Below are 24037 nucleotides of genomic sequence, written 5' to 3'. Positions count from 1 at the left end.
TTTGACGATGCGTGACGTTGCGCTGGGCCGCCATTGCTGAGATTTTCCGCCATAATTTTTGCTGCGACGAGCCGCGCGAATTATGATAATGAGCAGTCATATGCAATGGCAGCCGAGAGGAATGCGTGTCGCCACATTTTCTCCGTCGTTTGGCGCCACGAAAATCTTTTGTTCATAACGCGTGCTTATAGTATTTGCATCGCTCTCGGGTGGTGTTGGTATTTGTGTTTCGGGCCATCGTTTTTCAAAAGAACGCGTTTATACGAAATAATACTGGTTGAACATAGCAAACTTTCGGCAATGTTGTCCACTTTTCACTGCTGCACCTTTATTGTAATCAAGATTAATGCCTTTTCGCACAATCAGAAGTTATAACAACGTCCTCTTTCTAATTTATAAAAAAATTACCGACGATTACGTTACTTCCTAATGCGAAATTTGAGCGCAGCAAATAAGCTGTTTCACCTTTTCGATAGATTGAGGCAAAGAAATCGAGCAACACATGTATGCGCTATCACAGAATTTTTTTTTTATTTTTCACACGTATTCCTTTAACAAAGACTCCACTAGGTAAGCTTCTGCTTCGGCGGCACGCACCTCTGGATTCTGACGGCGACGGCGCTGGGCCTCTGCTCTGGCAGCTCGTTTAGCAGCAGCAGCAGCAGCAGCAGCAGACGGAGGACTTCCATCGGTCGTCTCGCTCATGGCTCAGAAAGAACTGGCAGATAATTTCGCAGTGGCGAACGGCAGCGGCAATTTCGGCTCGGGCGGTGCACATATACAGATCCGCCGCCACCGATCTGGCTCTCTGATTGCCACCGCACAGGGGTTGCATTGGAGGAGGAGCGAAGAAAGGAATTAAGTTCGAGCCGGCGCTTTGACAACCGGAGACTCGCAGGAAGAGGGGGGAGGGGGGCGGCGTGTACACCCAGCGGCAAACGATGGGGGCAGAAGCGCGCGCAGCAAGCGGACAACACGATAAAGGGAGGAGGGAAGAGATAGCAGCGACTGACTGATGCCGCTGACGCCGATAGTGAGTCAACCCCAGCTGCGGAGTTGGTTTCAGGGACAACGCCGCCGATGCCGACACAAACAATATGATACCCTCGCTTCCGCAGCGCTAAGAACCAGGTCTAGCCGTGGGAAGGTGGTCACGTATTCGTCGACGTGCCGGGGCCTACGTGAAATAACCGGCGCGTCGGCAACTGAAGAGCACCCTATCCGCCACACAAGAACAGGGGGGGGGGGACCCTTTCCTCCTCTTTCTGCATGGCGGCGACGGTGTTCTATGCAGTCACATTATCTTGACTCTCTAGCGGCGTCAGCGGCATCCAGCGGTATCAGTCGGTCGCTGCTAGCGCTGGGGGGATGAAAGGGGGGCGGAGCTGGTTACGAGGCCGACGACAACGCCGACGACGACGCGAAACCCAGGAACGGACGCCAAAGAGCTGCGCTCTAAAAGAAATGTACGCAAGGCGGCGCCTTGAAGTTTCCTCCCTCGGTGCGAGTAACCAGCGAAACGAACAAGAGATGGCAGCGCCGGCGCTTGCGTCGCGCTAGTGGATATCTCTGGCGCGCGCAACGCTATCGGTGATATTCGGCCGTTTCTCAGTCAGCCAAATCGGGCTGAGTCACTTGAGTTTCACGAGATAGCGATAACGTTGCCTAGAACGTGCGCGCATCACCACTGGTAGGTCGCGTATGTTGTCTCAAGCAAGAAAACAAGCGCGTTGGCGCCAACATGCGATGACTCATTCCATTTTCCGGGGACACGCATCGTAGCTATTGAAGCAGACGATGGCTTGTACGCAGCAGACGACGGAAGCGAGAAGCGTTTTCGACGGAATAATCATACGCTTTGAGATAGCTGCTTTATTTTTACTGCGGAGGAAAACTGTTTTCCTTTACTGATAATGCCACATTCAGTGCCTTCATTTCAGTTTCTTATATAGGCGAAACGTCAAGTTGGCGTCACGTTACGTAAGCAAAACGGGGCCACCAGCGCCATTTTGTTTGCGTCGCGCCTACGTCATGCATCCAAGAAAATGGCGGACGCGCCTAAGTCATGCATCGAAGAAAATGGCGGAATGTCCAGAATAGCGCCCTCGATCTCGGCGAACAGCTGCTCCATGCTCCTCTCGCTTATCGCGCGCTTGGGCTGCCTCGCGTCGGCGCGCCTGGCTGCGCAGCTACGGCGCGGTACAATCAACTCTCGGTGAAGCAGCCTTATATCATGCAATAAAGTGCTTCTTCCTTCCTTTTTGTGCTGATCTAACAGCCATAAAGATATAACAATTACGTTCATGGATATCGAAGCATACTGAAACACTGTCAATAACAAACTACGAAGCGGCGTCAGCCAAGGCGTCTGTGAATGATCCTAGTGAGCATTGAGTTTCATACAATATTGCAGGAAACTCTAGGCCAGTAAGCGCGCGCTGTCACGCGTCTTTGTGGATGAAAACCGCCATTCCTCGCGGCAAGCGCTGGGCCCGCGGACGCGAGCTTGCGCGCGTGCGCAGGCGTACGTGTGGTCTCGGCTTAATGGGCTCTGAAAGCGCCTACATGCCCTCTGAAGCTGTGGCCAAAGCTTCGTGTCGTCTACCCCATAGAGTTTCCTACAATAATTACTAGAGGGAACACTGGCGCTGCAGTCGTTGTACCACCATGGGAATGATGGGAAGCACATGGATTTGTCTGATCTTCGTGCTTGTGGATTCAGACGTTCTTGTGGCTTTGTATATTAGGCTATATAAATCTTATGGTCGTAAATTTCAGCGCAATCTATACTCTCCAAATTGCACAAGTCGCCGCGAACTCTCACAATTGCTATTAATTGCAACGATTGAGCTTGTCCAGGTGGCCAAATCGAAACGCGCCAAGCGTCTCAAGGCACTTGCATGCCCGCGGTAAATTCATAAGGGTGCTTTATTCGCTTGTCGATACATGCGGCTGTGGCTTAATGGTTTCAATATCAGGCTTCTGTGCTACAGTTCCTGTGTTCGAATCTTGCCGTCGGGCAATTTTAATTATGTTTATTTATTACGCAGTACTTTGTTGAAAATGACGAGTTTACAAAGTCACAAAGCCGTTTGAAGCCAAACAGACAAAGTTTAGGCAAATCCGTGCACTTCCCACAATTTCCATGCTGGTACAACCGCTCTCACTGCAGCTCCCGTAGACAATAGCGCCAGAGTTCTCTCTCGTAATTATTGTATGAAACTCTTATGGTCAACCCAGTCACCGTCCACGATATGCGCTGAACCAGAGGTTCACTGAGACGCGCTGGGGCGCCATTCCCATCCATTGAAAACGCGTTCGAGACAGCTGAGGCATGCAATGGACGCGTCGCCAAGTGATCAAGCATGGCGGCGCCCGCGGAATCGCCGTGAAAAGGGTCTTTAACTGACAGCCCTACACGCTTAAAGTGTGCAACGGTGCGAATCATACACCCTGAACCGTGCAAATCGGTTTACAGTGCAATCGGTAAATTGAATGAATTCGATCAGCGCAGAAAACGATGGCAACACAAGAAAGAAGGACCCAGGACGAGCGCTGTCTAACGTGTTCGACATAAGGAAGAGTTCGCCAGCGCTCGCGCTGATGCAGAAAACGCATCAATTCACTCTCGCCCAGTTTTACACCGTATCACTCGGCAAAGTGTTTGTGGTTTGCTAAAGGTTACAGCAGATGCGAAGAGATTTTCTTTTATCGCCACCATCAGAACAAGGCCTCCGCCGTTAGTCCTAAGCAAGATACGCTTAAGAGGAAGCGTCAGCTCGGGCCCAAGTCCGACGCGGCCTATTCAAATACATGTAAAACGCAAAAACGTTTTCCTGAGATAACACCTCGACCGATTTTATTGAAATTGGCTGCATTTGAAGGAGAAAGTTAAATTCTAGCGACTGTTGAAAGCGGAATTTCGATATAGGGCCTTAATTTTATCGTAAAAATATTCAAAAATTTGAAAGTCCGAAAATAAAGAAGCACGAAGTTTGCTAATTACTAGCTCTCCGTCAAGAAGAGATATCGCGGTTCCGTAAACGGCATCCATTAGATCACTCAAAGCGGACAAATTCTGTGTCAATTTATATATTACATGAATTTGTTACGTTGAGTACAAGGGTTTCGCAAAACCTGTAATTACACATTACATTTTTTTATCCATCTGTAACATATCAATCTTGTACGCTTTAGATATAATATGAAATTCAACTCGCAGAATTGTGATATCATTATTTATTGCTGAGATACGGAGTTGTAAACTTGATAGTTTCGTTTTCTAAAATTTGCGTTTTTCATCAATTTTTACTAAAAATTAACGACCTGAATCAAAAATTCGAAACCAACAGTCACTAGATTTTAGGTATTTCTTTTAAATGCAAAAAACCTGGTCAAGTTTGGTGCAGTGGTTGCCGAGAAAAACGAATCCTCCTCTTGCATGTGTTTAGATAGGACCATCCGAGCTAAAACTTCCTCTTAAAGCGGTAAACACTTTGTGTCACAACGACAGCCGTTATCAAGTCTCGAGCGCACTGTCGAACAGTGTCCCCGTTAATTTTCCTCTACGCCCTAGAGGACGAACAGTGCTTAATTGGGAAGAACGGAGCTGTCACCATGGAAGTGCGGAGCGTCATGGCGCCCACTCCGACGGCCGCCTCGAGCAGGGTGAGCAGCAGGGCGCCGAGTCCCGCCCACGAGTGCCACGTGGCGAAGTGCGGCTTGCCCAGCGCCGCCTTGTGGACGAACGCGGCCCAGCAGCCGAGCACGGCGCATGCCGTGGACGCCGCCTGCAGCGCCCAGTGGAGCCGGGTGCGGCCGAGACGCACCAGCAGCACGGCCGGCTGGGTGATCAGGCCGTACTGCGCGGAGGCGGGGCAAGCGTGGAGCGATCGCCCGGCCTATCGCTTGTGCTACACGCCGAGTCCGGTGTCTCAAAATCCTCATTTATAGCGCATGTCGTATATACTAGCGTTTGTGATATGCTGGAGCGAGTTTACAATTGTGAACAGTGCGGCAAACAAATGACTAATTATTATACTAAATTGATCTTAACGCAAATAACACTCGATCCTTTTTTTTCATAGCAGAAATTCAGTTTCCATGTTTACAAATAAAGCTGAACAACCAGTTCTAATTCTCCTTCATGTGTGAGTGTGTTTGGGCATTACTGGGATAACGTTCCAAATCAATGACAGGAGAGACGCGCCGTACGATTAATGTCGACCACCTGGGTTTCTTTGGTGGGCGTTTCTGCCGTTGACCCCCCGGCCACTGCAGCCGGCAATCAAACCCGCAACCTCACGTTTTGCTGCAGAACACTGCAACCACTGAATCCCTCTAGTAGATGTACGAGTACATTCGCTTATGTCGAAAAGCAAAGAGCGAAGCGAAACGGCGTGTAATATAAGGCACAAAACAAAGACAGAAACAATGGCGAAGGGAGGCTTTCTTACAATATTTTTTAGACAATCTATAGACATTTCATTGACATTTGCTTAAATATATGATAGCCTGTCTGTAAACAAAATCTATGGACTTCTACAGACACATTCTACACTCTGTATAGGCTAGTCTGTGGAAATACTTATGGCCTTACTCGTTTCATCGAGCATTGTCTATAAAATGTCTTCAGACAACTTTTATACACTGGTCTATAGACAGTCTAACACCGTATTGCCTTACAATCTGATCGACTGTATTCTACTGAATATTTATATACAATAAATGTCTATAGAAGCTCTTATATTCTTTATATACATCATGTAACACTTTTTATTGACTATTATTTACAAAATATGAACATACACTACAGAATGGTTTGTCGACAGTCTATAACCTGTCTAAATCCGTTTTTGTAAGGGAATTAACCAACCGCAGTCGGCTGACTTACACTCGGGGAGGGAGAAAAGACAGACATGAAAAAGAAAAGGAAAAGAATAAAGAAGCAGTCAGTGTGAACACACTCGCACAAATGACACAAAGTGACAGAACGAGGCGGCTCGAACGAACTGAAAAGCACTCGAGAAAATACACGCGGTGTATATTTAGCTGCACAATAATTTTAAAGTTAGGTCAGAATAACTCACGGTGGCGTTATGGTTGCTATTCGAGTATCCAGAGTGGTGGCCCTCTAGGTAAAGAGTAACTTACGCAGTTATTCGGATAGCAATTACTAGAATGGCGTTAAGAATCTTGTTTCCTATTATATATATTCGATGGCTAATGCGTTTGAGCACACTGAAGCCCCTCATCGGCTTCATCTAGTCAAGCGATTAAAAGGAAGTTTTTAACGCGAAAGCGTTCAGTGTCCCGCGTCGGCGACCAGCGTCCCGCGTCCAACGTCGAGCACCCTCACGCGAAAGGTACTTTCGAGCATCGCATGTACCCGACCGCGCAGGCCCTCCGTATAGCGCAGAGAAGTTACTGAACTAATTGAATTTCTAAAAGTAAACTGCGTCAGAAAATTCGTATAGTACGACTTACAAACAACCTACAGACACGATAACGTCGTATTGTAATTTGAATATACCAGAATACATAATTATTTTACGCGAGAACTCAAACACAAACTGATTTTCTAGCGTTTCTACCTTTGATCGAGCGAGGCGCCCAGTTCCTTGTAAAACCTCCTGATGGCGCTCGCCTCCACGAACATGAAACTTAATGAAGCAAACATGTCCACAATAGAGATTAGTAAGGCGCGGTTGGAAGAGAGGTGGAAGTAGGGAAACGACAAAAACGGTGATGTAAAGAAACAAAGCTCCCAATAGGGGGTCAGAAAATTTGGTTATGGTAATTCATCGTGTTTTTCTCTTTCTTTTTTTTTTCTTCTTTAACCTAGGTAGGACATTAGGCAGTATAATAGCAAGAGCTTGGTGGTGCAACCCACCGCCCCGTTCCAAAGGGGACGCTCATAACATCCATCCATCTAGCCATCCAAAGGAGGAGTACAAAAACAAAAGTTCCCAGTATACAGGGGTTCAGAAGGTTTGGTGATGGGAATTCTTCGCCATTTTTTTCCCCACTTTTATTTTTTCTTTCTTTCTTTAACATAGTTGGGACATTAAGCAATATAGTGACAAGAGCTTGGTGGTACAACCCACCGCCGGCGTCCGCGATTCGCGTGGCCAACGCCGTAGTGTAGACGCCTTTGGCGGAGAGGGACGCGTTGCCGGCGCTCGTGCGTCTTGAACGCGACCTGCGACGCGGCCCAAGTGCGCGTCCGCGCGGGCCTCGTCTCGTAGTGACGGCAGCTTCGAATGCCATGTGCTTTCGGCGCCTCGTTAGGCGAGAGATGCGCGTAGGTCAATTCGCTCGCTGCTGCCGCGATTCCCAACTCCAGCATTTTGACAGCGAGTTCCCGCGCTCATCGAGGGAGATGCGTTCATGTGCTCTGCACCGTGCTTGTCAATTTAGTTAAAACACGTTGGCGGGCTGGTTTGAATTTGTGATAGAATGTGTAAGCGCGACCGAACAAGGACGTAGAAAGAAGCAGACACACAAAAACAGCGCTGTCTCTGTGTGTCTGCTTCTTCCTACGTCCTCGTTCCGTGACGCTTACCCATTCTATTGTTAATTTAGTTAGTAAGCGAATGTTTACAAGTTTATAAGGCGGCTAAAACTACTATCCTTACTTCGCACAGATATTCACTAATTTCCTATCGCAATTGGTACTTCTCCTTTCCGGCGATACTGCGCCTTTTTAATTTTTTTTTAACACCAAGCGTGGTAGCATGCACCCGGTACGCTCACAAACATAAAACACGTCTACAAAGAAATGCTTCATGCAGGCTGCGCAGAAAGACACTTACCGCCAACACCGCGAGCGTCGGGTGCCATGGGAACAAGAAGCCTGCAAATATCCGAAATCGACTCACAATCGGCAACTAAAGTTCGGCTGCTTGTTAAATCGGATGCTGCGAACAGTCGCTCGAACCACTCTGTTTTGTTTTCTCTCTGCTGGTATTTTGTGCCGGGATGCGATGTCGTAACAAGAGCGGCATTTGGAAACAACATGCGACTGCGGTTAATTATTTTCTTCCACGCGTCTTTTTACTTTGAACTGATTTTTGAAAGATCACCTGTTGCATGTAGCGCAATTCGACCTCTTGAGATCGGATTGACTTGAAGAGGCGCACACCAGCACGCACGAGAGATAATCAGGTGGGCGATTAACTGACTGATAGATGGTGAACTTGTGGAATTGGGGGCCGGAGTTATTAATGAAGCCTCGCTAAAAAGACGGCCACAAGAAATGAGCACAAACACGAACAGCTGTGTCCTCATTTCCTGTGCACGTGTTTAATGACTGTATGCTACTTGGAACTAATTCATGAATACTCAACTATAGCGAATCACTAAATTTATATGCAGCGAAGCCATATCTTAGCATAAGTCCTTTCACGAAACCTGCTTCGATCGAAAAACAAGTTCCCCCAAATTTCCCACACAGTACAGGTGTTGCAGGCGATAACTAGGCATAAAATCATTCGTGCTCTCCGAGTCAAAACTGCGGGCCACACCAGCGCACTAATTCAGCAAGATTTGGGGACGCGCACTACGAGGCTGGCTCCGGCTTCGAATTGCCGCTGAGCGAATCCGTTATTATTTGGCACATTTTTTGCAGTTGTAATAAGTGGCCTAATGTTATTTATTTGCAGGTTAAAAAGTGATATTCTTAATTACCTAACTAAACACTGATATTTGTCATGTAAGTAATGTTCGAATCACCAGCTTTTCATTCGAAGGAATGAAATTGCGCTGAATCTGGCACAGTCCATATATTACTTAACGTACTCTATTGGAAATTATAACCAGTCAATTAATCAAATGTTCATTATAGTGATCGGGAACAGCTACGAAGTGTTCTTACTGGTGCATTTATAAAACAACAAGCGAGACAAAATGTACACAGAAGACAAATGTGGTTGACAAAACAATGTGAGATAGAGAAACAAATAGCCAATCACAAAACGAGGACGCGAGCGTAAAAGTTAGTTAATCATACGACATGACTGTCTACATATGTGAAAAACACAGGAAATGAACTCTGAAATATATCAATACAATCAGAATATTTACTGCATGTTATTTCGAGTCGAGCCATAGCACAATCTCTAATGCAACAAGCCGCACAGAAAACGCGGATTGCTGTCTTGTATATTATTGCGGCACGGAAAATTGCACGTGATCAAGAAGCTCTGAGCAATGTGCAGTGCTGTGGACCACCTTATATTGGAATAGGTCTGACTCAGTACGTCTTCATTTTAGAGGTCTGAGTTGGCGTATATTCGAGAGGTTTGAACTATGGTCGCCAGAACGGCAAAAGCGGTGCTTGAAAATAGCTATCATTTTACGCTGGACGCGTTCAATCAGGTAATAATTAGATTTGCAGTTTCCGCCCCAAGCTATATACAAAGGCATACTCCAGTAGTGGAAGGCACATAGTAGAAAATAATTTCAAAAAAGCCACAGCGGAGCGGAAGTCATGACAAACAATACTAAGAGCGCAAAGGGCACGTTGTTTCGCATATTTAGCGTGTGAATATAAGCTTGGCGTTTTGTCCAAGTACACACCAGCAAAATTTCACTTCATCAACCCTAGGCAGTGGAGCATCCAATTGCGCGTCCAATTGCAATTGTATTTCCCGTGCATAACTTAATTCCCAGTTTTAAGAGTAGCTCATCGTCTCTGCAACCGATTGAAAGCGAAAAAAAAATACGTCTTTTTGGAGGTTATACAATGCAGTCGTCAACACTGTTGACAATCTTAAATAGTTTTAAGTGTGATGAGCATACAAAAGGAATGAAGAGTCTTGAATTGCTAACGAAATGTCATTTATGAACAACAGGAAGAGAAGAGAGCCAGGAACAGATCCCATGAGGAATTCTCCGCTAGCGACTTCATCGCTAACAGAGCTCTGCCCATTAATGCCAACGAAGCACGATCTATTGCTGAGGTAATGTGACATCAGGGCAGTGATGGAAGAAGGTATGTGCATTTTTGTGAGCTTTTTAATGAGCTTATATGACAAACTACCTCAAGTGCTTAATTTACGTCAAAGTAAAGAGTATCTAATTGGCCCTTAACATGTACCACACTGGAAGCATGTGTCAGATGGTACCAAGTTTGTTGTTGTGAAGCGCCATGATATAAAGCCACGCTTTTCATCTATTAAAATGTTCTTAGTAATAACAGAAAACAGGGAATGCTATACAGATTCAAACACTTTTTATGCAGCACAGAGGATAGATATAGGTCGACATTTAGTAACACCACTCCTAGCGCCCAGTGTGTGCAAGGGCACTACTCGCGCTACGTTCCAAGTCCTAGGAAGCGTAGCAGACTAGGTATGCTGCCGTACGTCTTAAGCAGTGCCCCAGAAATCAAAATTTTAATAATAATAATAATAATAATAATAATAATAATAATAATAATAATAATAATAATAATAATAATAATAATAATAATGTTTATTGCCACCAAAAATGCGAAAGAACACAAACAGGCCGGTCTAAGCCTCAGTTGACTTGTAAGACCGTGCTATGAATATGATACACATGGCGAAAAAAAAAACATAAATTGATGAGACATGCAGAATAAAGATAAAATGAATTACAAAAAATGGAAAAGAACAAGATAATATTTGCTTATTCTACTTAAAACAAAGGAAACTGATGAAGTAAATATTATGATGGAAAAATGTTCTGGAGGTTAATTTCACCATAGCTCCTTTATTAAATCTTTCAGCGTGCTTTTCGATGTCGCGTTAAAGATTTGATCTGGTAACTTAAAGATGTCCGGCATATATTGCACAGCGTCTGGCCGCACCATACCTTGTGGCTGAACGAGGAACTACATGACGGACGTTTCCTCTAAGGTCACTCATTGTGACGGCACTTTTTTGTTTGAATGCGGAATTTCAAAACTGTTCGACAACTGTTTCTATAAGCAAGGATTGAAAATTCAGTAGACCAAGTTCACGGAAGATATCTGCAGCTGCTACTACTGGGCAATTTTAGACAACATTTTCAATGGATGGACGGATGCAAAACTTTAAGCAAGGTCCCGAGGTTCGCGACTCAGCGCGCCGCTCCCACGTCGGGACAGTCGGGCCATGGCCGACCGCCCACAGTTGCGCCCCGGAATCGGGGCTCATTTTAACGAATATTTTTTTATAATCCTGTCTACCCTGCATCTCTAACGATCCGAACAGAAGCCGAAGACTGTAATGCCGTATCTCAACAGGCTGTAACCGAGTGCACGTACAATAATCTTTTTTTTACAGACGAGCGTGCAATACTTTTGATATTAAACAACAGCCAAGCGACTGACCTCAGTTTAGAACAAATAAGTGATAAGTGATGTTGCCCCGATAAGTTAATATAGAAAGATATTGCGAAATATTTAACACAATCCATGTATGAAATAGGCGCAAATTTCCAAGAAATACAGTTCGACTCATGTAAGTAGAGAGGCATGTTAACTACAGTAGTCTTGAGTGGAGAGGGAAAACAAGCAAATTGTGTTTTTTGGGCATTAACAACAATTCCATTATTAGTGAACCAAAGCATTGCTTTGTACACGTCATTTTGCAACATTTCAGTGGACATTTCGTAAGAAAGATGTTTTGCCAGTAACACAGGGTCGCCAGCATACTGGAACACGAAACATTTGGAAATTGCCAAAGGAAAGTCATTAACGAAGATGTTAAACAACAATGGCGATAAAATGGGCCCCTGAGTAACTCCAGCTTTCAGCGACAGCTTACAACTAAAAACGCCCTCATCATCGGTATCGACCACTTGAAATCTGTTGCTAAAGCAATTTTTGAAAATGTTGTAAAAAGGCCCACGAAATCTCCAAAAATACAGTTTACTTAAGAAGATTTGTTGATTCAGGGTGTCAAATGCTTTCGCTACATCTAAGAACAGGGCACACGTGAGAAGATTCTGATCGAATGCCGAGAACAGTTAATCTAAATATTCCTCAAGCAGTGCCAGAGTACCACGCCCTGAAACAAAGCCAAACTGCCGATCAGTCAGGATAGAAAATTTGTTAAGAAAGAAAGACAGCGTGGAAAAGAAATTTTTCTATGACCTGAGCAATAACCGGCAATATAGAAATTGGCCGATAGTTTTCAATGTTAACTTTCTTCCCTGACTTGTGTAGTGACAAAGCAACTGCAGTTTTTAGGCGTTCCAGAATTTCGTCACCTTCCGAAAAACTATGCAGTATATGCACGATAATATGTGACAGCGCGTTGACATTCCTTCTGATGGTGTGTAAGGATATTCCACCATATCGAGTGCGTTTGTTAGGACGGAACCTGAAAATTTCTTCCAGATCACCCCTCGAAATTCTCGGAAGAAAAGCTGACGCAGATACGGATTGCCCTCGCGACCGCGTGTTTGTGGATGAAGAGACAGCTAGCTCTTTGGGACACTCTTACAATTGCCTGTCGAAAGCACCAGCCACTGCTGTGGGAGATTGCTGAAAAGCACCGAAAATAGACTTTTTACTGGAACTCACTCCTATGACATGATTTACCAAAGACCAAGCTTTTCTTACAATATTTGAAGATTGTTGGAATTTATAAATAAAGGTAACGGCGTTTGGCGCCACGCAGAAGAGCGAGAACTCTATTTCTTGCCGACTTGTGTACTAATTGCAGTGCTTGGTTTCTCAGATTTCTTTTGCAGTGTGTCCATAAGGTGTCTCGATACGAAATAGAAGCAAGAATTTCTGTGTTCATCCAGCAGTGACCCTTTCTTATCGGCTTAGCTATCAGCCGTATGCAATGTAACTCAAATTTTTTCAGTTGCGTTCAGAACGTTTCATACACTTTGCCCGACAAATCTTCTTTGGTTAAGTATGTACGTCCAGTCAAACAAAACGATAAGCTTATCAAGCTTGGAATAATAATAATAATAATAATAATAATAATAATAATAATAATAATAATAATAATAATAATAATAATAATAATAATAATAATAATAATATTAATGATGATGATGATGATGATGATGATGATGATGATGATGATGATGATGATGATGATGATGATGATGATGATGATGATGATGATGATGATGATGTGTTGGTCTGAATCGTGCTTCAACAGACACTTCGCATAAAATCCTCCGTTATTCGTCATCAATGCAGAGTGGAAAGCCACTCCGCGAGAGACAAGATCCGCCGCCCTGCATGTGGAATCCTTCTCTTGAATTTCGGCGCTCAGCACAGTGTAAAGCAAAATTGTACCGCTTTTGAAATACTGCTGATACGGACATGCGATATCTATTTTCGTTGCAGCGTTGCTATAGTTGTCGCCGGTCGGCAGGCTCTTGTTTTCTTGCGTGTTGCGATCTTTGTCAAATGTTTCCAAGCCATTGAGCGCGTTACAGGACCCTGCCGTCGGGCCACGTGCTCGGACCACTCGACAACTTTCGTTGCTTCACTGAGAGGGAGAGAAGTGCTCGGGGCGTGCCGAAAGTTTACACGAAAAGTTCCCGAGAAGTGCCCGAGAAGTGCCCGAGAAGTGCCCGAGAAGTGCCCGAGGAGTACGCGAAGAGCAGTGCCCGAACGTCCGCCAGAAGCGCACAAAGTGGTACGCTTCGTGCAGCTACTCGACATCTCCAAGTGAAGTACACGAAATGTACCATGATAATGCACATAAATGCACCGACTGAAAGTTAACGATAAGTGCTCTAATTGCGCTGCGAACCCACTCAGCACGTTTGTAAGAAGTTAAGCAGAAGTCCTTATGCTCCAAGTTATGCACACGAAACCATGCAGAAAACTGACAAGTCACAGTTTTGCCGCTGCGTCCTAAATGATGCAGTTTACACAAGCGCGACATCTGTATTTAGTGCGGAGTTAGATTTGTAATACTGATGCTTCAATTCTTTTAAAGTTTTCGGACCTCCTGACAGCCCCTATAAGTTTGCACGTCTTACTGATATACAGCACATTTCATTCATATTGGTTTATTGGTGAGAAAGTGAGAGAAATATTGCGTTTCACGGTATATGAATACGAAGGCAACGGTTACTTCAGAAAATAAGGCCGTCGAAACGAGAGGTCGCGAGCGAAGGAGGTTGACGTCATCGAGTTCCACTTTTTCTCCTACTGGATGCTTCCAGATTCGAAGAGAGAGAGAGAGGTAGGGGTTCCCTCTCGCATTTATACTCGTTCTCACTCCCGCCCCAAAAACAGCATCGGCGCACCGAGTCAATGCACCGGGTCCCTGTATTCCTGACGTCACGCGGACGTCACGGACAGCTTATAGACATGTGATGCTTGCCTCTCAAGTGTTCCACTGCATAGTTAAGCTTCTGTAATGGTTCATAAGGTACGATTGAAAACTAGATCTGTCGATGAGAAAGATAAATTTCACTGACGCATTCTTTCAGTCTTTTTTTATTGCAATTGCAATCGGTAATCCGCAAGAGAGGCGAACTTTTCAGTATACGTGCCACCTGGGCCCGCTCTGAGTATGCATTATCCGCCCAGTCGTGAACGTGAACTTCCGTATAACTTCCAATGAATATTATCCAAAAAAATCGACATGTCATTAACACATCAAATAAAAGAACGTGTCATCGTTTATTGGTCTGTGGCCGCTAAAGCGGCACCTACCTAACCTCCCTCCCACCCGGATGGGTGGGAGGAAGGTTCGGTATAGGCGCCGACCGCGGATCGCCGAGGGAATTCGCAGCGCTTCCTCTGCTCTCAACCCATCGTCTCCCGCAAGGACGTCCGGAATGCTAGCGTTATAAGCACAAAAAGTGCTACGTGCGTCTGTTTCAGGCGGGAGCTAAAACCTGAGTCTGCGCTAATCCATCCGTATTTTAGCATCAATTGTGCCATCGCAGCAAAGATACATCGATTGTGCCATCGCAACAAAGCCACGTGGATTTGCTGCAATGGCACAATCGATGCTAACGTACGGATAGATTAGCGCAGATTCAGGTTTTAGCTACCACCTGAAACAGACGCACACAGCATTTTTTGTGCTTATAACGCTAGCATTCCTGACAAGCGACAACGGAAGCGCGCCAACTCATGCATTTCGGTTCTCCAAAATCCAAAGTGAGGTTAGAAAGCATGAGCGGGGAGTAACTTAATTCGTTATTATTTGGCTCGGACTGAAACCAGCATATATGGTTGTAATAAATGTTGCAGGAACAAGATCGACATAAAGTAGCCGGATGGCTGAATTGTGCGCAGAGGTTCTGCAGGATAGCGTGCAACAAGACAGTGCTAGAGAAGGTGTATCTTGGAACAAGATTCGCAAAATATTGCGGACATAGTGCAAGATTTGCACAAAATCGCAAAGGCAAAGTGGGGACTTATTTCTGTCGCAACAAACAATTTCGAACACCTTCCCCTCCTACGTCAAGGAAGAAGTCATTAAAGTCTCGCTTCTGCCACCCCCTCGCTCTTTCTTGTTTTTCTAATAGCGAAGAAGCGTTGCGTATGCGTTGTCGGTGAGAGCCCAATTTTCAGTCAAGCATAGAGGCCCGCGAGGTCGCAAATAAAATGTTGCCCAAAATGAACAAAAGGCTAAACTTCGCCTGACTCACTACTACATTCACACTACTCAAGCAGCAAAAGAGGTGGAGGGGAAGCGGCTCCCACCCGATCACTTGAAGAATGCTCCGGGCTTGGCCCGCTCCGCTATTGGAGCGGCTGGCTTTCACGTATTTGTTCGTTCGTTTCTTGCACACAGTGCAGAAAACATGCCACAGTCTTGCACACACGTATGCTACAGTTGAATAAACAGAATGAAATGTATCAGCCAATGCGAAAGTGCAGATGGGCAAAGGCAGCGGTTTTCAACCTTCAATACATTTATCCAACACGTCCTCCCCCCCTCACTTCTCACAGAAATCCAGCATTAACACCTTGAAGATTTATTTGCATGCTATAAACCTTGATGTTACATTACGCTGTTCCCATAACTAAAGCCGTCTCCAGTGAAACCTTTTCGCATGAATTCTCATAACTGCGTATGTTTGGTCGTTATTTGCATGTAAATGATGCGCACCCCGCAAGCTGAGCACCATTTTTGTACGATTCCAATAGGGCTTTTACAATTTCAATCTAAAAGCATTAGGCTATTGGGTTATACTTACATAACATTACAGGTATACTGTCAATGAAGAAGTTGAGGAAGATACAACTGACAGGAAGCAAAGATGATGACATCAGATTCTTTTATAGAAAGCCGAAGCACCAAGTCCGGTTGGAAGTCAACCCTGTTTCCCTGCTTCCAATTTCTTTTATTTGGTGAGCATCGATCTAAAGGACTCCACAAATCCATCATGACAGTTGACTCGCGAGGCGTCTCAAATGCTTCTTCGATGGATGGTGGCTAGCAGATGTGCAGACCACAGTCGAAGAGTTTCCCTATTTCGGGAAGCCAAAAGGGGTGGACTTGCAACGAACTGCACTTACCGAAACTGCATCAAATGCGGTACCGCAAGTTCGCCCCTGTAGACGCCTCAGTGTAACGTTTCCTTCTTGTTATGGTGTGTGTGTGTGTGTGTGTGTGTGTGTGTGTGTGTGTGTGTGTGTGTGTGTGTGTGTGTGTGTGTGTGTGTGTGTGCGCGCGCGCGTGCGCGTGCGCGCGCGCGCGCAGGCGAGGAACTTTCCAGATCGTGGCCAGTGTGGCGAGAAGGGCGTTGACACGGCGCAGGCGTCGCCACGCGATTCCGCATTTGCTCGTGACGCGTCGCGACTAATCCGAGAGGGCGCCAGCTCGTATCAGTACAAGTCAGTGACTCTTTAAATTAGAACAAAGCTTTTCTTTTTTTCTTACACGCTTACAGTCAAGCACCAATCTCCTATCGAAGCACGCAGGTCAATAATTCTGACATGTCAAGTTACGCTACAAACGTTAATGGCAAACCAAAAGGCCAGGAACATAACGAACACGCGTGGCTCAATCTGAATTAAGAGGCTCAAGGAGACTGCATCCAAATAATGTGTGCTATGGTTCCAGTTAAAAGAGATTCTGACTACTTAGGAGACGTGCGCCCTCTCCCGCCAAGTCAGGAAAGCCTCGTACGAAAGAGCGGCCTACAATATTTGAGTACGTATGGCTGTTGTGCATGGTGATGTGGCACCTGCCTATTCGTTCGCGGTACAATATGCCGCTTTCTTTTTTTCTTTCTGCAGCAACGACAAACGCAGCATTAGCGGCTAATTTATTTTTCGAATACTACTTCGTGTTAATGGTGCTCACTTCAAAACAGGGAAGTGTCCGACATTCATAGGAAAGTTCTCACGCTCGTATCATCTCTTATACGCTGGTAAAGCATAGCCCGGTTCTCTGATGTGCAGCTGCTCCAGCGACATTGCTTGTAGCATTCGAGGCCTTTTGACCTGTCTCTGTGGGCATAAATAGTCGCCGCAAAGAAAGCACAGCCGTTCGACAACGAAAGCTGAAGCATCGCGCACAGCAGTCGAGCGACCGCCTCTTTACCTTTTTTTTAAACTCCATGTACCGCCGGCGCCATCTACGTGTAGCGAGCGAAAACAGTGACAGCGAACCGAGCGCCGATCGGTTGCCGCGGGGCAGCAGCGACGGATCCGAGGAAGCAACGCACACACACGTACTCACGCCAGGTGTCCGGCTTCACAGCGTACAGAACGAGAACGGAGAAGAGCAGCGTTGTTGCGAGAGCGCCCGCCGTCGCGGACCTTGATCCACTGGCCCTGTTCGCCATCACTGCCATTGCACTTGGCCTGCCGCGGCGGGCAAATGCTGGGGAGGCGCGGTAGATGAGCTGGACATGAGCTCCGGCAGGGGGCGCGCCCCTTTATAGCTTTTATTTTCCGCGGCGTCTGCACTACAGAGCGGAAGCCACACACATGAATAAACTGTACACGGCAAGAAAAAAAATAATAAAATAAACGGGGATGATAGTTCGGCGGCAGCACTGCCCGGCGTCCAGCGCTCGGGTTTGGGTGTCACTGCAGCACTGAGATGGACTTTGCGGCGGGCGAGAAGACGAGCTGCGGCTCGAACGGTGAGTATGGGACGAACGGCCCCAGCGGCGGGAACGGCGGCAGGGTGAAGGGACGCGTCGCCGTGAACGGAGGGTACAAGGGCAGCGTCAACTTGCCGCGATGGTGAGCGGCGGCCGCCGCCAGGAACGGGGAAAGGCACGGGGCACCGGCTCCGCTGCCGGGCGACGGGCACGAGTCGGTGTCGGACTCGGGCCTCGCCCGCTTGCCCCCTCCGCTGCTCGTGGACGAGACGTCGTCGGCCGCCGGCTCGTCCTCGTCGGAGAGCGAGCGCTTGCGCTCACGACCTTTGACGCTGAGGTCTTGCGGCGCCTGCGCCATGCTCTCCATCTTGACGTGGAACGGGATCTTGTTCTCCGTCTTGACGATCTCCGGGAACGAGACGAAGCGGTAGACGAACTTCTGGCCCAGTACTTTCTTGATGATGTTCTTGTCGTAGTAGTAGCGGAGCGCCCGGCTCAGCTTGTCGTAGTTCATGTTGTGCTTGTTCTTGCGGAGCCCCCACAGGCGCGCCACCTCTTCGGCGTTGACCAGCTTGAACTCGCCGTCCTCGTTGGTCCAGGTGATCATGTGGCTGTAGCGCTGGCTCAGCAGCAGCTCGAGCAGGAACTGCCACAGCGTGATGTTGCTCTCCATGGCTGCGGCTGCTGCGCGACAAGAGGAGCCGCGGCCGGCAGGAAGCTGCTCGTTGCTGCTGGGCGGCCCCGCAAGCAGGAAACGGCCCAGCTCGGGAAGCGGCCAATTGCCAGCGCCCGGCGCCGGAGGCCGGGGCTCACCTGCGCGATGGTGCGCCTGCTGCTGCTGGGGCTGCGGAGGGGGCTCGGGCACCGCCGCTGGGGGAGGGCCCTCGTCCTCTTCGTCCGTCGGCGGCGTCACCGTGGCAGTCGACTCGTGGTCGTTGTTGGGCGGCGACTCCGAGGGCGGCTCCGGCGTCTGGGCTTCGGGCCCGGGGCCGGCCGCCGCCGCCATGGAGCGCTGCAGCAGGTGCCTGAACCTTGCCAGTGCTGCGCCGTGAGAAGCAGGAGCAGTCCTGGCGCGCGGTCGTCCCGTTCGACGGACTGAGCGCGACTAACGGTACATCGGGGCCAACGGGCCGCCGGGCGGAGAAAGGGCGCTGCTGCGCTTTCCTTCCCGCGACTTGACCCGCTCCATCCGGGCCGCCCGGCTTTCCCACTGCCCCGAAGAAGGCCCTCTCCACTCCCGAAACTTTCAAGTTTAGACCGGGGCTACCCCGTTCTCTCTCCCCCCCTCTCGCGATGAGAGAGGGAGAGAGACCAACTCCCGGGCCCGGGTCCCGTCCGGCGGCGTCGCAGCGCGAGAGCGATGACCGCGCAGGATGCGCACTGGGTCACTGGCACCGGAGAAACGCGGCTGACCCCATTGCCCAGAAATCCGGAACGGCTCCTTGTGTTTGCCGCCGCCGAGGACGTTCACCTGGCATTGAAAACGAGTGCAACGGCCGCCGGGAAGGAAGGCCGGACGTTGACCGGCTTCGCTGGTGCCGCCGCTGGTGGTGGTGGACGCCGCCGAGCAGGGGCTGCCTATCTCGGGTTTCAAGGCCGCTCTATCAGGCCCCAATCGACGATAAGGCACACACCTGGCCGGCACACGCGTCACGCGCGGCGACAGCCTTTAAGTAATCGCTTGACGGTCCGTGACGTGGACCCGTTGTTTCGGGTTTCGAGTAAATTCTTGACGTCCAAGTAAACGGCGCGCTCCCGTTCTCTGAACGCTGTGTGTATTTGCGATTTCCAAGAACCGCGAACAGTGTTCCGCGTGCGTCGACTGATCCTTGTTCGGCACAATTATCTGGCCGTTGCGCAGAGACGAGAAAGAATTCGGCGTCTGTAAGCTATACGCTTATCAATCAGTGGCTCCTCCTTTCGTATTTAAATATTCCACCGAGAGTAACACAAACACAGACAAACACACAGAAATGTGAACACTTCCTATGCCGTAACACATCGTTTGTCTTGCCTGCCTGTCTCTAACAAAGTATTCGCCTTTAGTTCACGCTCATCAATTGCTTTCAATGAATACGAACCAACTTACCGAGCAAGCAGCAAAGTTATCGAGGGACCTCGCCACGCAATGGAAACTATAGAAGAAAATATAATTGCACGGCCGCACAGTGAGTTGTTAAAAAAAAGGGGGGGGGGGGAAGGGATATTCTTGGGTTTTACGTGCCAGAACCTTGATCTCATTATGAGGTACGCTGCAAGCGAGTGGGTGGTACTCCCCGGATTAATACTGACCTCGTGGAGTGCGCCTGAATCCAAGCGTAGACGAGCGTACAAAGATTCAACCCTCGAGCTCAGCAGCGCAAAGTCATACATCCATCGGGCTCCCACGGCGACCGAAACGAACACGACTGCGTCTCAGACATGCCTTGGCGCGACATATAGCAATAATCTGACGCAATTGGTTTGCGATCATCTGATGACAGCGCAAAATTAACAGCGGGAACAGCGCTTGCATGCTTCGCTACGAGTTAAGTCGGCTGCTGACAGGGCCGGATGAGCGCGCATTAGTGATATGGAGGCCCTGTGTATTCCGATTCATACGCGAAAATGGCGTCTCGAGACACTTCCAGATGGTGGAGCTTGTTTTTTCAATGGACATCTTGCAAAGCGTAAAATGGCAGACTATAAGAAACAGAAAGGAATAATCAAACTACGAGGCTATAGTGAACCCAGTTGAAACTCTCTACTTTGTCTGGGGGGCACACATGCGTTAGCTGCGGGGTCGGCCAGCAACATACTCTATACTCTGTATACTTACAGCACGAAATGGACAGGAAGGACATAAAAAGACACACAGCGCTGACTCTCAACATATTTCATTCAAAAGATGACGCGCAGCAAATATATTTACACTTAATGACACCAGATTAGCAGAATCTCAGCGTTACATCACGCAAGGATGCATCAGCAGGAAGTGACTCTCAAGTCTGCCGTTAAAAGGACACTACCAAAGTTACCCATGACATGGCATATCGGCCGATAATTTCTTTCCCCGCCTCAATTATTCCACTTGTAAGGCGATCCCTTACTCACAACAGTGTGCTTATTAACCACGGTCCGTGACCACGGTCGAGCAATCGCGCGACCTGGAGTGGACAGCCAGCGATCCTTCCGGTGCGCGTCTTACACTGTCGTAGTCATGGTCCCTCAATCTATCGCGCTGGCGCAGCGGCCCGTTTGTCCAATATAAAGCTTTCCAAACGTCAAGGAAATTTGATACACTACATTTCTAATGCAGTCAATGTTTCTTTCGCATTCTGTTTCCGGAAGCATTGCATTAGATGGGCTAGTCAAACGGTAAATACAGCTCAGTTTTATAGGTGCAGAAAACACTACCTTGAATGTCAGTCGATCTTTGCGCGAATTTTTTCGAGTTATGTGACAGACTATGCATATAAAGAAGAATGACAGCCACCTTCTTTTTCTTGCTCCCCGCAGCGGCATGTGTGCTACTTGCCTTGTGTTCTTTCTCTTTCTTTCTTTTTTTCTTTCGGTTGCTTGACTACGTTCCTTTGAGGCTCGCAAGGTGTCGTTTGGCACCTCGGTGCACGTACGTAGCGTGCACAACTTGTACGTAATAAGGGTGTTACCTTCATTCTAAGCGGCGTAACAACATCGAGCAGTATCATCCCTTTTCGCAGCTGCTTCGGGTTCTGATGGCAAAGATCAATTACATGCTCTCTCTAAAGTCGGGCAGTGTTAATCTTTAACCAGAGACACGAAGAAAGAAAAGCAGCGAGGTTAACAAAAACAAAACAAAAAGAAACTGCTCAGGACGTATTTGGGTTAGTTGGTTGGTCATTTCAACAACAGCGCACTTGCTTAGAAGGCAGACTATTGGAAAATCAGTTCTGCGGAATCCCGCAAGTTGAAGGAAGGTTCGCGACTTCTAGCCCAACGTAGCACGCATCTATATAAACGGGTTTCTCTGAATGGCACTTTCAGAGAAATTCTTAAGGCTCACACACTATATAGGCCGGCCCGACACCGATTTCGGATTGCCGACTGTCGGTGACAGCGTTTTTTGCCTTCGTGTCGGCGCCTCTGTCACACTGCGCCGGCGCCGACGATCTGCCGACGGTCGGCGGAAAGCTTGGCGTCGGTGCACTGCGACAGAGGCGCCGACACGAAGGCAAAAAACGCTGTCACCGACAGTCGGCAATCCGAAATCGGTGTCGGGCCGGCCTATATAGTGTGCGAGCATTTATGGGTTTCCCTCGTAGCTTTGTGCTACGTTCGAGTGGATTATAATTTTCTTTTTCAAGACTAACACTATAAATCCCACAAACTGGAGCGCTGGTGCATTGAAATGATAAATCTGGCTCGCTGCTTTAAACGAGAGGGAAAGTTTCCCGAAGAATGTCCCGAGAATTCGGGACACTTGTCGTGGAATGCGTGCCCTACCGTGCCACTTCTCGTGCGTTCAGTGAAAGGAAGGAAAAGGCCTGCGAGACGCCATTGGAGGCGCGTCGTCTTGCGCAGCGGGGCGGCGTCCTTTGTCCTCCCTCGCGGACAACTTGTAGCGGCTCGTGTGAGCCGCGCGAGCGGCGACACCACGCCGTGTGTAATCGCAGCAGCGCCTTCCGGTGGTGGATCACTCGGCCGCGTACGCGCCGGAAGCGTGCGAGCTCGCCACACGTTGTGTCACCAAGCGCATGGAGTTTCTTCCTCCCCCACCCTCTATTCCATTGCCCCCTTCCCTTTAAAGAGGGATAAATAAAGTTTTTCATCATCGAAACGAAAGAGGCTCTCCCTCCCAGCTGCTTGGAACACAGCTCTCCTCCGTTTTTATTCTGCGCCCTGTGTGAAAGGACAATACATCGGAACAGCGAATTGGGCCGAGTCGGCAAACTACACTTTTTGGTTATGCGTGTTGTTGCTGCAAGCGGAGCTTTGGTAAGCCAGACAAGGCACGAGAACAAGTGCTGCCCCCCCCCCCTCCCCCCCGTTAGGTTTCCCAGCCAGAGGGGCAACGCCACGCCGGGCACGTGGCCCCACCGAAATTTCTATTCTAGTCCTCTTTTCCGCAAAATAAATGTAGCTAAACATAATAATAATAATAACTATGAAAAACCCTACATCGGAATGAACTAGTTCGGTGTTGCTCTTTCATGTCTCAACAAAAAACCAACTCGTACACATTTGCGCCCTGTCCAACTCTGTAACGCCCTACGATTTATACTCACGGTGGGAGTTAAGTCAAGTTTCATCTCGGAACAAAACTCCTATGCCTTACTTCAACGCACAATAAATGAAGAGAAGGCAACCGCTGAACCGATCGCAATGAACACAAAACACTGTAGTAGCGGTAAGTGCCTGTTATTATTGAATAAAAATTGAACGAAATAAATTTCTGCTTACTGCACTGTAGTGTGTGTGTGTGTGTGTGTCTATACCCGCTTCCGGGTGACGTAAGCAGAACGTCACTTCGAGGTGGGGGGGGGGGGGGTGAGTGAGGCGGCTCTGCGCTCGCTGTACACCCTCCCAGTTTCGGTTTCGCGCGCTCTGATAGCCGAAATTCGTCGTGCCACAGTTACGCGGGTAATTGCATTTTTCCAGATACAAAAGTTCATAAGGCGTGTACGGAGAGCTCGCCTCAATTTCGGAATTATGATGAGCACTCTGAAACTAAATGTATAGAAGTTAAGCAATATATTTTTATTGATTAATGACTAATTACCCCGTATCACCCGTCACCCTGTGGTAGCGTATCACCCGCCACACTGACAGCCTGTCTCCAAAGGAACCGTCGTTTTATTTCAAAACAGCTATTTTTAAATATTGCTTAGTCTTCGCGGAAACATCCTGCACATAAATGACTCGGCAAACGTTTCTGTGGCCGCGTGTACTTGTGCTTCAAGTGAGAGTAGAAGAGTAGCGCATAACGTCAGTCCAAGATTAGCAAGCGGAACTTCCAACCATCGTTGTCGTTGACTTCTATAGATTGAAAGCGATCGATTGATCCCGCCTC

At 47.9% G+C, this 24037-nt stretch overlaps 2 protein-coding genes across 3 annotated transcripts in view; both read right to left on the bottom strand.

The window, feature by feature from the left end:
• Positions 1-17809, bottom strand: part of LOC142557767 (transmembrane reductase CYB561D2-like) — a 32003-nt gene extending 14194 nt beyond the window's left edge. The window contains exons 1-4 of one of the 2 annotated variants that reach the window (XM_075669866.1): positions 17637-17809; positions 7815-7855; positions 6594-6662; positions 4617-4862 (exon numbers count right to left, since the gene is read on the bottom strand). In XM_075669866.1, coding sequence (XP_075525981.1) covers positions 4617-4862; positions 6594-6662; positions 7815-7855; positions 17637-17751 — 471 coding nt within the window. In that variant the 5' untranslated portion in view covers positions 17752-17809. The remainder of the gene's footprint in view (positions 1-4616; positions 4863-6593; positions 6663-7814; positions 7856-17636) is intronic. The other variant, XM_075669867.1, reaches the window with a different exon arrangement.
• A 5-nt stretch (positions 17810-17814) lies between these two features.
• On the bottom strand, positions 17815-22583 carry LOC142557766 (uncharacterized). The gene is made up of 2 exons (XM_075669865.1): positions 22471-22583; positions 17815-19047 (listed from the first exon to the last, which is right to left on the bottom strand). Exon 2 carries the CDS (start codon positions 19010-19012, stop codon positions 17987-17989), a length of 1026 nt encoding a protein of 341 aa, XP_075525980.1. The 5' UTR covers positions 19013-19047; positions 22471-22583; the 3' UTR covers positions 17815-17986.
• Between the last annotated feature and the right edge of the window lie 1454 nt (positions 22584-24037).

Source organism: Dermacentor variabilis, chromosome 9 (genome assembly GCF_050947875.1).
Source record: "Dermacentor variabilis isolate Ectoservices chromosome 9, ASM5094787v1, whole genome shotgun sequence".
Lineage (NCBI taxonomy): Eukaryota > Metazoa > Arthropoda > Arachnida > Ixodida > Ixodidae > Dermacentor > Dermacentor variabilis.
Note: the sequence above shows the minus strand (reverse complement) of the source record. Positions and strands in the feature narration are given on the sequence as shown.

What these genes read in the sequence shown, in the direction of transcription:
- LOC142557766 (XM_075669865.1), bottom strand. Translation starts at nt 19,012, where the DNA reads ATGGCGGCGGCGGCCGGCCCCGGGCCCGAAGCCCAGACGCCGGAGCCG.